At 40.9% G+C, this 15395-nt stretch overlaps 1 protein-coding gene across 1 annotated transcript in view; it reads left to right on the plus strand.

Annotated features, from left to right (window-relative positions):
- The first annotated feature begins 465 nt into the window (after positions 1–465).
- The window catches only part of DSG2 (desmoglein 2), a 47188-nt gene continuing 32258 nt past the window's right edge, over positions 466–15395 (plus strand). Inside the window, exon 1 of the mRNA XM_081263225.1 lies at positions 466–715. Within this exon, the coding sequence (XP_081119351.1) occupies positions 671–715 (45 nt within the window). The 5' untranslated portion in view covers positions 466–670. The remainder of the gene's footprint in view (positions 716–15395) is intronic.

Below are 15395 nucleotides of genomic sequence, written 5' to 3' on the forward strand. Positions count from 1 at the left end.
GGAAAATGCCACCTGGAATTCTGCCCCGGAAAGCGGGCCCCACACACCGCGCCTGTGGCTGCCTTAAGGACGCAGGTCCCCCGCGTCACCAGTCTCTTCGCGCCATCTGCGATCTAAACCCAAAGCACTTTCACCGAGCGCCGCACCTTTCCGTAGTAGTGGGGACCAGGCCTCGTTGCGGCTGGTTGCGATCACGGCACCCCAACAGGTCTCCGTTCCGCTAAGCCACTTTTGCCCTTGGGCGGGGGCCCGCAAGTAACCGGAAAGCTCCCGCTCCTGTCCATTCCCGAAGAGGAGGGGATCAGGAAAGGGAACGGTGGGGCGGGGCTTGCCACCCAAAGTCCCCTGCCCGGGGACGTCACGGTCCCAGGTGCGTGTGAGACAGGGGCGGGAGTCTGCCCTGCGCCTCCCTCCTCGGCGCACACCCCACCTCCGCGCGATCGCTCAGTGCGGGCCCCCCGGCTCCATTTTCTCGGGACGGGTACACTTGGAACCGCGCCTCGGGGCAGGATAGGGAGGCCGCGGCGGCAGCAAAGGCAGAGGAGGCCTCGGGGCGTGGAGGAAACACCGGGACCTGGGAGGAGTCGGAGCTGCAGTCGCTGGGCGCCGGGGAGAGGGCGTTGTGGAGCGGCGAGCGGCCAGAGGGCAAGGCGCGGCGGAGCGAGGTTCGATGGCGCGGAGCCCGGGGCGCCCGTGCGTGCTGCTGCTTCTCCTGGTAAGTGCAGTGACCCGAGACGCCGAGCCCGGCAGTCGGGAATTGTTCTGGCGGGCGCCAGCCTCGCGCCCCGATCTGCCGGCTTCCGCCTGGGAAGGACCCGCCTGCCCGGCGCTGCTGCTCGTCCCCGAAGGTGGGGACCGGTTGGCTAGGTGTAGGCTTCGGCCGGAGCCCACCTGAGCTGCGGGAAAGAGCCCCGGTGGTGGCAACCTGTCCACATTCCCCGCGCTCAGGCCCTGGTGTCCTTTCCTAACTGATCTGTGGGTGCAGTGGGCGCTGGGGCGGGGAGCACCTTGACCGGGGATGGGGGCTTTGTTAGGAGGCTTTTTCCGACGGGAATCCTGGAGGCAGTAGGGAGTCACCTCCGCGCCTTCTTCCAAGTTCCTTAAAGTTCTCGGTTCTTGGGCTCTCTAACCTGCGATACACGTCAGTGAACTGGAAAAACCAGGAAAACGCCTACATTGTTAGAGTGCAGAACAACAGCTAAAACTAATCACTTTTTAAAATGCCTTTTACAGTGCTGAAATTTTTTGTTAAGTCTGCATTGCTGTTAAGAAAATCACTCATATAAAGAAAATTTTAGCTTTGATTTTGATTTTGTGTTCAGAGTCAGTGTTTTAAAACGATTTCCTAATGCTAAAGAAAATAAACGTAATATTTGGGGGCTTTTTTCTTTTTTTCATTTAAAAGATAGAAGAAAATCAAACTAGAACCACCAGCATCAAATGGGGTTTTCAGATGTTACTTTGTTTGGTTTTGTTTTTGGTACTGGGGGGGGGGTGTTAAACTCAGGGGCGTTTAACCACTGAGCTACATCCCCCGCCCTTTTTACTTTCTGAGACTAGGTCTAAGTTGCTCAAGACTTCCAAAAAGTTGCTAAGATTGGCTTTGAACTCACTATTCTCCTGCCTCAGCCTCAGTGGCTGCCTCAGTCACTGGGAGAGGTTGACCTTTTAAAGAAAAGGTTTTCAAGAGAGACAGTGTTCAGATCCAGAGCTAGATTTCTTTCATTTGGTTTCTAAGATCAAATGAGATGTGAAACTCAGTTTTCTGTTTGTTAAAGGATTGCACTCTTAACTAAGGAAAGTGCCTGGCTTACAGGGGTTTGTTAAGTGGGTTTTGATAAAGTGACACGTACAGTACTAATAGAGGCGTGGCTTCGTCTTCCAGAGATTATACACATATATAAAATATAAATATATATATATAATTTCAGAGAGATTAGATACAAAAATCATACAAAGTTTTCTTAAATAATGATTAAAACTAAAAAATGCAAGTACATTCACTCAATTAAAAGTTCTAAATCTCAAAAGGTAAGTTTCCATCCTGCAGTTCTGGAGGGAGAGGGAGAAAAATATATGTGTGTGTATCTTTATATATCTAGGTAAATGGACTTTAAAGGCAAAAGAGAAAAAAAAAAGCATGACTAACTCCAATCCAGATATTTCAATGAACTTTCACTTGAGATAGCATGATAATTAGGAACTCCAGACTTTTGGCAGACAAGTTCATTTTCATGCTCTATTTCATTTCGTCTTGCGCATGTTGCTGAGGTAATTTTCAATTCAAGTTCATTTTTTTAAAATGAAATTTTTCTGTCATAATATTGTGCATTGTTTTTGACTTCCAGCACAACCTAATCCTCTCATTTAGATGTTTTCTAGCTAACGAGAATACTAACAAAGCACCTAACACACCTCAAAAGTTAAATATTAAATTCTCTCCATCTAAGAAAAGAAATTACTTTCAGTCTTCAAATGGCATATCAAGCAAGCCAATTTGTACACTCAGAGAAAAGAGTAAATAGTTTAAGTAAACTTTTCATTTTAGCAATTTTATGTTTTTACCTCATTGGGCAATAATAGACTCTTCCTTCAAGAGTGACTATAGCCAACTAGACAAGAGCAGAATCCTGTTCATTATAGAAAGTACTATTTGTGATATAACTTTATATATATATATATATATATATATATATATATATATATAGAGAGAGAGAGAGAGAGAGAGAGAGAGAGAGAGAGAAAGAGAGAGAGAAGATGGACAGAATATTTTTATTTTATTTATTTTTTAAGTGGTGCTAAGGATCAAACCCAGTGCCTCAGACATGCTAGTAAAGCGCTTTACCACTAAGCCACAACCTCATCCTCTAAATTTCTATCTATCTATCTATCTACCTATCTATACACACACACACACACACACACACACACACTTTCGTCAAAGAATAATGGATAAATCCAAGGTGTTTGAAGTTGAAAGTATAGTGTTTGGGACAAAAAAGAAAACAATACTTTCTTTATAGGAAGGAATATAAATTACAGTCTGTTGGGTCAGAGTTCAGTTATAGATAACAGAATTTAACAAGCTAAAGAAGAGAGTTATCTCAGGATATTAATTTGACTAGGTAATTCTAGGAAGGATTGAGGAAATTTTTCCAGTTTTAGCTGTCTCCCTCTCCCTCCACAACTCCAGGATGGAAACTTACCTTTTGAGATTTAGAACTTTTAAATATAACTTCAAAGCCACAAAGCAGAACTCAGCCACTTAGGAGCTTCCTCTCCTGTGATCAGGAACCAGAAGCCACACTGCTGCTTTCATAGTCTAGAAACCACTCTGACCAGGATGCTACTTGATTTTTTCTTTGTTTATTGTTTTGGGGTTTTTTGGTTTGGTTTGGTTTGGTTTGGTACTGTGGATGGAACCCAGAGATGCTTAACCACTTTTTATTTTTTATTTTATTTTATTTTATTTAGAGACAGGGTCTGTTTAAGTTGCATAGGGCCTCGATAATTGCTAAGGCTAACCTTGAACTTGTGGTCCTCCTGCCTCAGCCTCCTGAATCAGGAAAATGGCAATTCTTAACAGAAGTTTTCTTTAATAACAAATTTAAGGAAAAGTATTTTGTGATCCAAATGAGCATTTATTGGTCCAAATTTTCCCTGATTATTAGAAATCTCTGACGAGCTAAATTAAATCTCTAAGGCTGAGATCCAGAAATATGTATTGATAAAATGCTCAGTTGATCTAATTACTTGTCTAAATTTTGCAAAATAGTTGATTTGTGAATATAGCATACACAAGGATTGGTATTTTTAAAAATGGACAAATTATAATAAAAATTAGAAACCTTAATTGAAATCATAAATGAGGTTTAGATCTATTTGAGTATTTTTTGCTGAGAGCTTTTTCTTTCTTTCAAATTTCAACAGCTTTGAAAGCAGTTTTCAAATATTTAGTCCATAGATGATGAAAGATTATCTTGTCAGTTTGGTTTGTCTTAGCACCACATTAAAAAAAAAAAGTATCAGATGTATACATCATACGACACCAAACTTGATTTCAAATTATGAACATTGAGCACCTATTTTATGCAAAACTTGGTGAAAAGGGTGGAGAAATTTGGAGCTCCAGGATTTATATCACAGTGTGGGAGTAAGGTGAGGAATACCCACCAGAAAAGAAATCACCGTAGATGGCTAGTATTAAGAGAATCCCTTCACGGTTCTAGGCAATGTGCTAGACACAAGAGGGGTGTTATGAAAAGGCCAGACACGCCCTGCCCTCATGAGATTTATAGTCTCGCAGCAAAGGATACAATAAGGAAATGGCTAGCTTCCCAATGGGTAATGAATGACAAGAAGAGTCCTGATGAAGAAAAACACACAGTACTATGGAGCATACAGAAGGACCATCCAACCCAATTCTGGGCATCCCATCCAAGATCTGAGGATAATTATGAATTAGTAAGATAATACGAAGAAAAAGAGAAGATGTAGTATGTTGAGAGAAGAACAAAGGCAAAGGCCTACAAACAAGAGTGAATGGTTCTCTGGAAGAGCTAGGAAAGCCTGTCACTGCTTTAACATACAATATGAAGCAGATGAATTCATATGAGATGAGACTTTGGCCTTCAAGCCCACAGAAGAAGCCAAAAAAGTCTATTTGCCAAGTGAGTGTTTGTAGGGAGGTGTTCCAGTTGTTCAGAAAATGAAAAGGTGTTTTGTTTTGTTTTGTTTTGGTTGAGATAAAGGGGAAAAAGAAAAAAGGGTAAGCTGGAGGTGTGGCTGAGAGCTAGAGTGCATGCTTAGCAGACAGAAGGCCCTGGCTTTGGTCCCCAACACAACCAAGGAAGGAAGAAAAGAAAGAGAATTTGACTAAATGAGTACAGTTTAGCCTAGTGAAAACCAATGAGGTAAGGAGGCATTCAGGCCTTGGTCTGCTGTCATTAGACAAGCAGAGAAGCCAGAAATCACCCAGCAGAGTGGAGGGAGATACAGTCTGTCAGGAGGGGAGGGCTGTGAAACAGCAAAAGGATTAAGAAGACATTTGGTTGTCAGTGCCTGAGGATGCTCTAGTCCTTTGTTCCCAAAGTTTAGGGGTACTAAACCTCCTACAATCTGCAGAACCTTCAGGAAGCATTGGCCACTTGTGAATACTTTTCCTCTCTAAAATGCTAGTAACACCCACATTGAAAACAGTGATAAGCAAATATAAATAGTAAGGGTTCTAATTAGGGATTCATCTTACTTTCTCTAGGTTCCCTTTTTTTTTTTTTTTTTTTTTTTTGAAACCAGGAATTGAATCCAGGGGCACTTAGCCACTGAGCCACATCTCCAGCGCTTTTTTTTTTTTTTTTTTTTTTTTTTAATATTTAGAGACAGGGTCTCTCTGAGTTACTTAAGGCCTTGCTAAGTTACTGAGGCTGGCTTTGAACTCACCATCCTCTTGCTTCAGCCTCCCAAGCCACTAGGATTATAGGCATGCATCACTGTGCTGGGCACTAGGTTCCCTTTTTAAAATGGATATACTTCTGTGGTTGATTAAGCCTTTATATGTTCATTCGCTCCAGAAAAAGTATTGAGCACCTATTCTGAGACAAACAGTATGTGAATTATTCTCATCAGTCAAGCAGTTGCTACCTGACTGGGGACTGAAAGGGTAAATGTTCGTTAATGTAGATAAGAGATGAGACAATTCAGATTTCCTCACTTCTAAAACACTTCCCTCCCACTGCTCTTTCAAGTCCCCTGCAATGCAAACTTAAAAAAAAAAAAAAACAATTAGGGGCTGGGATTGTGGCTCAGAGGTAGAGCACTTGCTTGCCTAGCATGCCTGAGGCACTGGGTTCCATCCTCAGCACCACATAAATATAAAATAAAGACATTTATTTTTAAATAAATATTTTAAAAACAATTATATCATTTTTTGTACCCATTGTTTCATCTTAATGATCTATTCTTCAAAAAACCCCAAAAGTCCTCATTAAGACATTAGACAAGGGACCTAGCCCAAACACTGCTAATCATCTCTTCTTGGCTTTGAACTCACCATCCCTGCCAATGTCTCCTTCCTTTGCTTCCTCAATTTTGGGAGTTTCTTTCATTCCTAGGAACCCAACAGAAGTTCTCACCCTGTTTTTCTGAGCAAGCACAGTGGAGAGATGTGCAGTAGAGGGACAGAGGAGCTATATCACTGGAAGGTGGGAGGCCTGAAAGACATTGGTGATGAAAGACCTCGGGATGAGAGGATACTGCCTGCAGGTCATGTGCATTCACATAGGTGAATATCCGACAAGCTCCTCAGTAGCCTGCTGTGCATCACTGAGCCTCTCTGCCAGCCAACTGGTGTCTAATGTCTCTTCCCTACACAGAGGATTTCCCCGGCACCTAAGCTTATTGTTTCTGCAATCTATCCTCTGAAAATCGCTTCCTTCTAACCACTCACACTTAAAACTTTAGCTCCCTCTGGTTCATTTCTATCATCCATGTGCAGGACATTGCCAAGTTTTCCCCCATGAAGACTCTGCCTCCACCCATCTAACTCATTGCCACTAACCTAGTGCTGGTCCTCATTACTTTCCCCCCTGTTTTTTTGTGTTTCGGTTTTTTTGGTTTTGGGTTCTGGGGAAGAAACCCTGGGGCCCTTGATCACTGAGCCACATCCCCAGTCCTGTATTGTTGTTGTTGTTGTTGGTTTTTATCCCCCCTCCCCACTCTGTGGGGATTGATTTTAGTCTTTGAACCATCTCCTGCCTTTCATGCTGCACCATAGTTAATGTCAAAAAATCTTTCGGAAGTGCTTGTGACAAATTCCCTATTCAGAAGCTGGCAATGATTTATCACCACCCCCCACCGTAAGATGTGCAACAATCCTTAGCACACCTTGTCCCTCTCTGTTCTGCTTGCCACTGTGGTATTGTCTAGGTGCCTAACTGCTCTCTTGTTCTTTGTCTTTGCATCTCCATGTTCCAGTGCATGCTGTCTCTGATCTGTGCGTTTTCCTTCCTTCATCTGCACAGGCAGATTCAAGGCCAAGTTCATTGCCACCTTCTCCCTACCAGCAGAAAGTAATTTCTACCTTGTCTGAGCTCCCCTGAACTATTTTTGTAGCTGTTGTCTACACAGTTAAGGTTTTCCACCTCTGTGTAGAGGTGTGCCCTCTTACACATTTGCTTTCTGAAGTTCAGTTACTTGCAGTCAGCTGTGATCCAAAAATATTAAATGAAAATTCCAGATATAAACAATTTCTAATTGTTAATTAACTTTTATTATAGCATATTGTTGTGATTATTTTGTTTTATCATTAATTGTTGTTACTCTCTTGCTGTGCCTAATTTGTAAATTAAAACTTTATTGTCAGTATGTATACTTAGGAAAAGGCTTAGTATATATACAGTTCCATACTGTCCAAGGTTTCAGGCATCCATTGGGAGTCTTGGGTATCTCTCTTGGTTAAGGAAGGAATTTCCTATTAAACTGTAAACTTCTTTAGAGCAAGATCTTTGAAACATTTATCTGTAAACTAACTAAATGCTCTAGACACAGAGATAGTCTTTTAAAACATGAGCTAAAGTACCTTTCTATGTTTTGAAAAACTGGGATAATAATCTGAATTTCACTTGTTTGGAAGAAATACTTAATGCTCAGAGAAGTAGATTGGTAAATTTTTGACTTTCATACATTCAGCAATGACTAACTGTGCTTCTACTGTATGCCCAATAATCTATGTCTAAATGAACCGCCAACCCTCTGCCACAATTAAGGAACTTACAGTGAGGGAAGAAGAGTGTAAGAAAGAAAACTTGACATTGTTTTGAGCATCCCCTGTGTGCCAAGCACTGGATTTAGTGAATGTTAACAGTGAGTGAAGTTGAATAGTTCACTTGACACCAAATGTCTGTCTGTCAATACAGAGCTGTCATCTGACATCCCATCATAGCAGTTTTCTAGTTAATTGTCAATAAATTTGGGCCTTTTGGTACTAGAATATTAATTTCATTGCAAGTTCGAATCATTCTATGAAAGAAAAACAGAAGAAATGTAAATCCATATTTACCTAACTCTATAGATAGATAGAGTCCTGGAAAAATGTTTGGGAATTACCCATATGCTCTGAATTCCTTGATTTTCCACTCTTCTATTTTGATAGTCTGCTCTTTTTATACCAATTGAAAATGCCTATTTTTCCACTTTAGTCCTTGGAGTCTTGTTGGTTAATTTCTGGTGTTTCCTGAAGTTTGCCTTCTGGCAGACCAGCGCCATCTAATGGTGATAAAGGGCAATCTGAAGTTTGGGAGTTTTTTAAACTTCTTAGTGGGGGAAAAAATTCTATTTTTCTTCATTTTTTTTAGTATAATTTTCATGAATACATTGCAGCAAAAAATAAAAAAATAAAAACAGCCCATGGTATCTGTGTGAAATGTACTTTTCAGATTTACTTATATTTTGCCTGATTCTAAAAAGCGTTTGTGGCTGTTAAAGAAAATGCATAGCAAAAAAAGGGGAAATATATTTCAAAGATGATAAATGCTTAGGATCCGTAAAACATGAATTAGAAGAAAAGATAAAAATGGAAAAGACCGTTTAGAGTAATCCTATAGCAGTTGATTAATGTTTCTTAATAGAAGCTCTTCTTGTGATGGTAGTAGCTTCCAGTTCCTGAATTTTCTGGTTTAGAATATGTCTTTTCACACATCTCAGTGTTGAAGGGCTCATTTTCCAGTTTCTGTATTACCCAGGATCTCTTCTTCCCCCATTTCCCTTGCTAGTCTGATTTTACACACAGGATTTCCTGGAGAGACCAATAACATCAGTATTACCAGGAAACTTGTTAGAAATACACATTTCTGGACCCCACCCCAAACCTGCTGAGCCAGAAACCCTGGGGTGGGACCCAGAAGTCTGGGTGGTAACAAGGTGACCCAATGCCACTCAAGTGTGAGAATCACTCCTAACCTTTCCATTAGAAGAAAATCAGTAGAAAATATTAAATATCAAAAGATCTACTTTTGACTATTTGTTAGCAACTTCTGTCTTTTTTTTAAAGATGATGTAGAAGCCAAGGGAATGGACACTGAGTAATAATGTTGACTTTTCTGGGCCTTTAGTTGATCTGTCTACACCAAGGGAAATAGTAGGAGCTGTCCGTGATTACACAAAACTTTACTGGAAATAAAAATGCACAGCATGATCTGACAAGCCACGTGTAGCACAGTCTTGCTAAAACCATGTTTAAAATTCTGAGTCAATAAAATGACAACAAAGAAAATGTCTTCCTCTTTGGAGTTAATCTCAGTATGACTCACCTGAAATCACATTTGTTACCTCGAGGTGAACATCTGAAGAGCAAGAGAAAGATGATGATAAATTATATACTTTGCTAGTTAGATATAAAATATTTGCTATCCAAAGTTCAGATTCAGAGTTCATGAATTAAAAAGTAGAGCTCAAAGTTCTGCTTTTCTTGCTCGTTGAGATATGTTAAATTCACAACTCTGAAAAATATTATGATAGTCTTAAATCGGCTGTTGAGTGAGACTGCTATTGGAATATATAAATGTCTGTGTCATTTATCAATTGTGCATTTAAGCTGGGATTTTCAAAACAAGTTATGCTGTTTATTCATAAAATAAGAAATTTTATAGAGACTATTTTTCCCACCCACCCACCCCCTTAAAAAAAATAAAAGGAGAAAAGTTCAATAGCTGAAGTTTGAATATAAAGCTGGTCCATCAGATTTATCAGAGTAATCATTGATCTACCCTGACTGCATTAGACCACTTGAATTCTTTGGGATGTGTAAGTTGTTATGACTACAGAGATCCTGCCAAAACGTGCCAAAAACGTTGTGGCTACAGAGCTATGAAGGGCTAGATCTCTAGTCTATCAGTACAAACAGACAAATCAAGCTCTATGACCAGAGGACATAAACAAGTAGCATCCATTGCCTTTATCTCATTTTATTTTCTTTATATTGTTTCAGCCAAAGTTGAAATCATTCTAAGAATGGAGGTAGGACTGAGGATGTAGCTCAGTGGTAGATTGCCTAGCAGGGGTGAGGCCCTGGGTCTAACCCATACTACTGCTGTGGAAGAAACAAAGAATGCATGGGTTGGGGGTGAGCCAAGGACCCCCAGGGTGGTGTCTTATTTGACCTTCTCTACAGCAAAAGAGAGAAACAAAGAATTTTAAAACATTCTGCCTGAAGTCATATCTAGTTGAATGGAAATAAGCCATAATAATGCCTTAAAATCCAAAGAGAACTTTAACCTACTTTGTATCCCTCTACATCTCATCTGTACTAAATAGGATATGTATTCATCAGAGATATTAAAGTTTAAGGGGTCACCTTACCTTGGAATCATGGGACCACAGAAGGACGCTTTAAGATCGTCTGCTTTATACCAAGGACTTCAGAAAGAGAATCTGAGCCAGGAGCAGCTGTCATCTAATGAGTCAGGAGTCCTCTTAGATTCTGCTTGTGAAACTCATCAAAGTGACTTCAGAACAGGACATCATTTCTAAAGTGCTGACCTGGAGAACAAAGAGCACATTGATTGATTGTGTTTTGCAGTGATATTTCACCTTCCTTCCTGCCTCTGCCAAAAAAAAAAGTTTTTTCTGACCAGCTGCCAGACAGACCAGTTTCTACAAGATGCACAGGATCCGGTGGTAAAAACTTTAAAGAGAAAGGGAGAAAGGAGAAGCCTTATAAAATGGGGAATCTTTTGAAGGCTTTTCATCTAAAAACATGTTTTTAGATACAGGCACTAAAAGCTTACTTTTCCTCTGTAGGTATATCCCATATGACATTTTTCTGTCACCAAGTTCCTTGTGAGAGAAAAAAGTCACTGAGTTCATGGTTGGGAGAAACCATAATATTCCATCTCGTCCAGCCTCCCTTTCAATGCAGACAACTCTTTTACAACATTGGAGTGGGACGATCACTCAGTCTTAGAGAGGGCTGGGCCAGGGCTGTGTGCCTAGAGACCTTGCCTAGCATGCACTGGGCTCCATCCCCCCCTCAGCAAACAACAACTTACAGAGAGGAGATGTTGAAAAGGAAGTGCTAGAAACTGGGTGGAGAACAGAAAGTAGAGAGCATCTGCATGTCTGTTCACATTCCCTGCAATATGTGACCAGTTGGGAAATAAACATCATCACGATGTCTAACTGTCAGACCCAGGTTATTGTGGTAGTTTCCAATCAAAGAAGCTTGATCAAGCTTTCTTAACCTTAGCACTTTGCAGCGCCATTTGGAGCATTGTTGGGGGCAGGGCTGTCCTGTGCATTTCAGGTCATTGAGCAGCATCTCTGGTTTCAACCCATTGGTAGCACTTGTGTCCCCTCCACCCAGTTTTGACAATGCACAATGTCTCCAGACATAACCTTGTGTCCACAGTGGTCGGGGGAAGAAGAGGGGGCAGCAGAGCAAAATCACCCTCAGTTTTGAACTACTTGTTGAAATTAAAAAAAAAAAAAAAAAGTATCCTGTGAGATTCAGGATCCAAATGGTTTACTATTAAAAGAAGTAGCTAAGTCATTATTTCCTCAGTCAGAAAACATAGTTTTACAACTGACAAAACATTAGTGTAACTCTCATGGATTTTTTTTTTCGTACAAGTGTGGAGCAAATATTTGAGTTCTGAGTTCCTCATGCCTTATTAAGTGTGTGAAAATAGGCTACTGCAGTAGGTGTCACTAAAATGCAAATAGCAGAACCATTTACCTAGACTCCAAGACACTCTCAATTTTCAGGTGCACATCCATTTTTTAACTTTTTAGTGAAACGTACATGCAGAAAAGTGCACATAGGAAAACATGTGCTGTATCCTCAACAAACTGAAAACGTCCTGTCACCAGTAACCACATTGAAACCGATTGCCAGCACCCGTTGGCCTTCTGGTACTCCCTTTAGACTCTGCCCACCCCCATGGGTGGCCAGTGTCTTGATTTCCAATGGCATAAATTAGCCTTGTCTGCTTTACACTGGCTTCTTAAATATACACCCACTTGATGGAGATCTTCTGTGCATTCCGTTTCCTTAACGAAAACTCACTGACCTCTCTCCCATTTTTACCTCCAGCTGAAACCTCGTTCTAAGGTCCATACTCGTTATTGATAGGCTATTTACACAGAATGTAAAAGCAGCTCTTGCCTCCCGTAACATTCCTCCCTTAATGCCATCCCTCTGTCCATCCCTACTGATGCCTCCCCATTTTTTCTCATCTCTGGAAACTTCACTTACTCAATATGAAGTCAAAATTCTAAGGGTCATCGTGACTCCCTCTCCCTCAGGCAGTCCATCCACAGGTTCTGTTGCATCTGCCTCCAAAGTATACATGGAAAGTCTCTACTTCCTACCAATCTTTACTGCAACCCCCAGGGTTCAAACTAGGGTTGTCTGTTGCCTGAACTACTTACTGCAGGGACTAGGGTGTGGTCTCCATGCATTTGTTCTTGTCTCCTTATGGTCCATTCTCCATACAACATCTGGAAAGAGCTTTTCCAAACATAAACTTGAGTTCTGTCATTCTAAGAGAAGCTCTCTATGAATAAAACCCAAAGTCTTCTTCATGACCAGGATCTGACTTTTCCCTCTAACATCACCTTCATAGAGACACTCCCCTCCATCAACACCAACTGTGACCACACCAAAGCCATTCCCACCACTGGGCCTGGTAATCCTTTGGCAGGACTTGCCCTGATGTTCCCTCATTGTATTCAGGTTGCACTAGGCAGAAGCAATGCCTTCTGAGAGTCTACCCACACTTCTAAATCACTCTGCCATCCTGACCCTGTTTTGATTTTCTTTTTGGCTCTTACACAACCCACTTTTGTCTGTATATAAGAATGTAAGAATCTAATGGAGTAAGAACATTGTTTTACTTAGCGTATTTTAGAGGCTCAGAAAATTGAGGGTATGAATAAGGCCAAATTTCAGAAATGTTAACATATAAGACTTAGAATTGAGGAAATGCCATCATAAATTCTATTTACTGAGTCTCGGTCACTGCAGTAGTTAAACTTGATGTGATATTTCTTTAATTTGCACAACAACTCTGCAAAATAGATGTGTCGGTTAGTTGCTTTCCAATGCAAATAACAAAACCTAATCCAAAGTAGGCTAAACAAAAAGAATTTAATATCACATAGAGATAGGGTGGCTCTCTAGGTTTGATCAACTCTCTAACTCAGTAATATCACTATTTCAGTTTAGCTGATCTACCATTTTGTTAGCTTTCCCCTCGTGGTCACAGGATGGCGATAACCATTCCACATGCCACTTCCTTGCTCAGCCATCTCCTGGGTGCTTAAAAAGGGAAACTGTGTGAATGCTTCTCTTCCTATCTTCGAGGAGAATCTTTGCAGATCCCTCATTGACCCAATTCTCTTACACGTTTCTGCCTAAACCAACCACTGTCAGAGCAGCCATGTTCTGTCATGCACCAGTCATTACTCATGAACCAGGCAGGGTCTACCTGACACCTGAACAAAATGGGGTTCTGCAACACTGAGGATAAGAAGAAATGGCAGTTAGCTAGACCACCAAAAACATCTGCCACCATATGTATCCTGTATTCTCATGGTATTCTCAGCAACTCATCTGGCAAAAAAATAAGACTAGAACCTAGCTGTGACTGTTTCCAAAGCCACACATTTTTCATTAGATAATACCGCTTCTCAAAAATAATTAAAGCAGAATGTGTGATAGTAATAACAAAGGTAAGAAAATCTCTTACCTTTACTGATCTTCCCTAGAAAAGTGGCTGAGGAGGCTGGAAACCATGTTGTAATGTATATGCTACACCTGTGTCCAGGTCTTGGGCTTTTAAATGTCATTCTCCAATTTCAGAAGCCAGGACTCCCTGGGGGCGAAAAAAATAGCTGATTCTTAGACAGGAATGAAGAAAACACAAGAGGAACCAGGAGCATCTAGTTCTGGAAAGCGAAGAAGCACTCAAACCCAAAAGATGGGGACTTGTCAGAGGTGTGGAATCCAACCTGTGAGATATTTCAGGGGCCAAAGCTAGAACTATTTAAAGAACAGAATAAATAAAATAGTATTGACTTGTAACCCACAGAATAAAATAAATATATGAATCCAAACAGATATAAATGATTGAATAAATAGGAGGGGGAAAAAAAAGACAAATGCTTTTTACCAGAGAATTACCAATATGTGTAGATGGCCCCCATCTGAGAAGGAACTGACTGACATGTAGATGGGAAAAGACACACCAGACTGAGAAAACCCAAATCAAGGACACATTCCAATGAATTAACACATAAGTGAAAGGTGGGGACCTGAATGCAATAAATAGAGACAGTTATTTCAATTTGGAATGGTGGTCAGAGAGGGGTGTGCGTCAGTAGATTACATGTTAGCAGAAATAAGAGAGGGATCTGCTTTAGAATAAGAAAGACCTAAAAGTGCTTGGTTAGCCAGTGGGAAATGAAGATGAAAGGTCAGTGGAAGGACGAGTTTCATGATAAATGTGGTAGAGCAAGAGTTGAAAGCAAAGCACACAAATGCTGGTTAACCTTGGAAAGGAGCCAGAACACTTCTCCTTGGGGAAAGAGGGAAGGAGAAGCTGATTAAAGTTACAGTGTCCATCAAATTAAATGTGAGACCATTGTGTAAAAGCAAGTGGGTACAGAAGTGTGATCTGAACGATCGGGGTTGGGGTTCTGAGGTTTGGAATGCTATGACAGGATACAATAAGAGGGAGACAAAGCCAAGGTGACTACATAATTTGAATTCTGGACACACTGTTGTGGATTTACGGATGCTAACAGATGGTTGCCTGCACAACATATATCAGCTTGTCCTCTCCTGGGCAAACTGTAAACACCCTAGAAGGAGACACCACATTTATAGCTACACTAATTGATGTGAGGATTCCTTTGGGCCACCACAGCCTTCTCTCTGCAGTGTTGCCCGGACAATATGAGAATAGTAGAGAGCCAGAAACAATGTGAGGCAAGAATGTCAAAGACTCGAGAAAATGAAGACTCCCTGGCTATCATCCACATCTTTAGAATTGCAGTCTGCTGGTCTTTGTGATAAAAATGTTCTCCATCTGCCCCGTATAAATGTTAGCCATTAGCCCGGGTAGCTATTGAGCCACTGAACTGCAATTTTGAATAATTTCAGTTTAAATATAAATAGCCACATGTGGATACCTACCATATTAGTGCTCATTTCGATGAAGCCAGGAGACAATGACAACCTGCAGGCAATTAACAGATTAAAAAGAAATGACAGCAAAATTCAGAAAGCAGGATAGGAGTTTATGGGGCAGATTGGAAAGAAACAACTGTATTTAGAATAGTACAATGTTATGATGATGAAATCCAAATTGTAATATTACTTGCAAAGAATTAAAGAAAGG

The sequence above is a fragment of the Spermophilus citellus genome (assembly GCF_964194105.1).
Source record: "Spermophilus citellus genome assembly, chromosome: 12".
Classification (NCBI taxonomy): domain Eukaryota; kingdom Metazoa; phylum Chordata; class Mammalia; order Rodentia; family Sciuridae; genus Spermophilus; species Spermophilus citellus.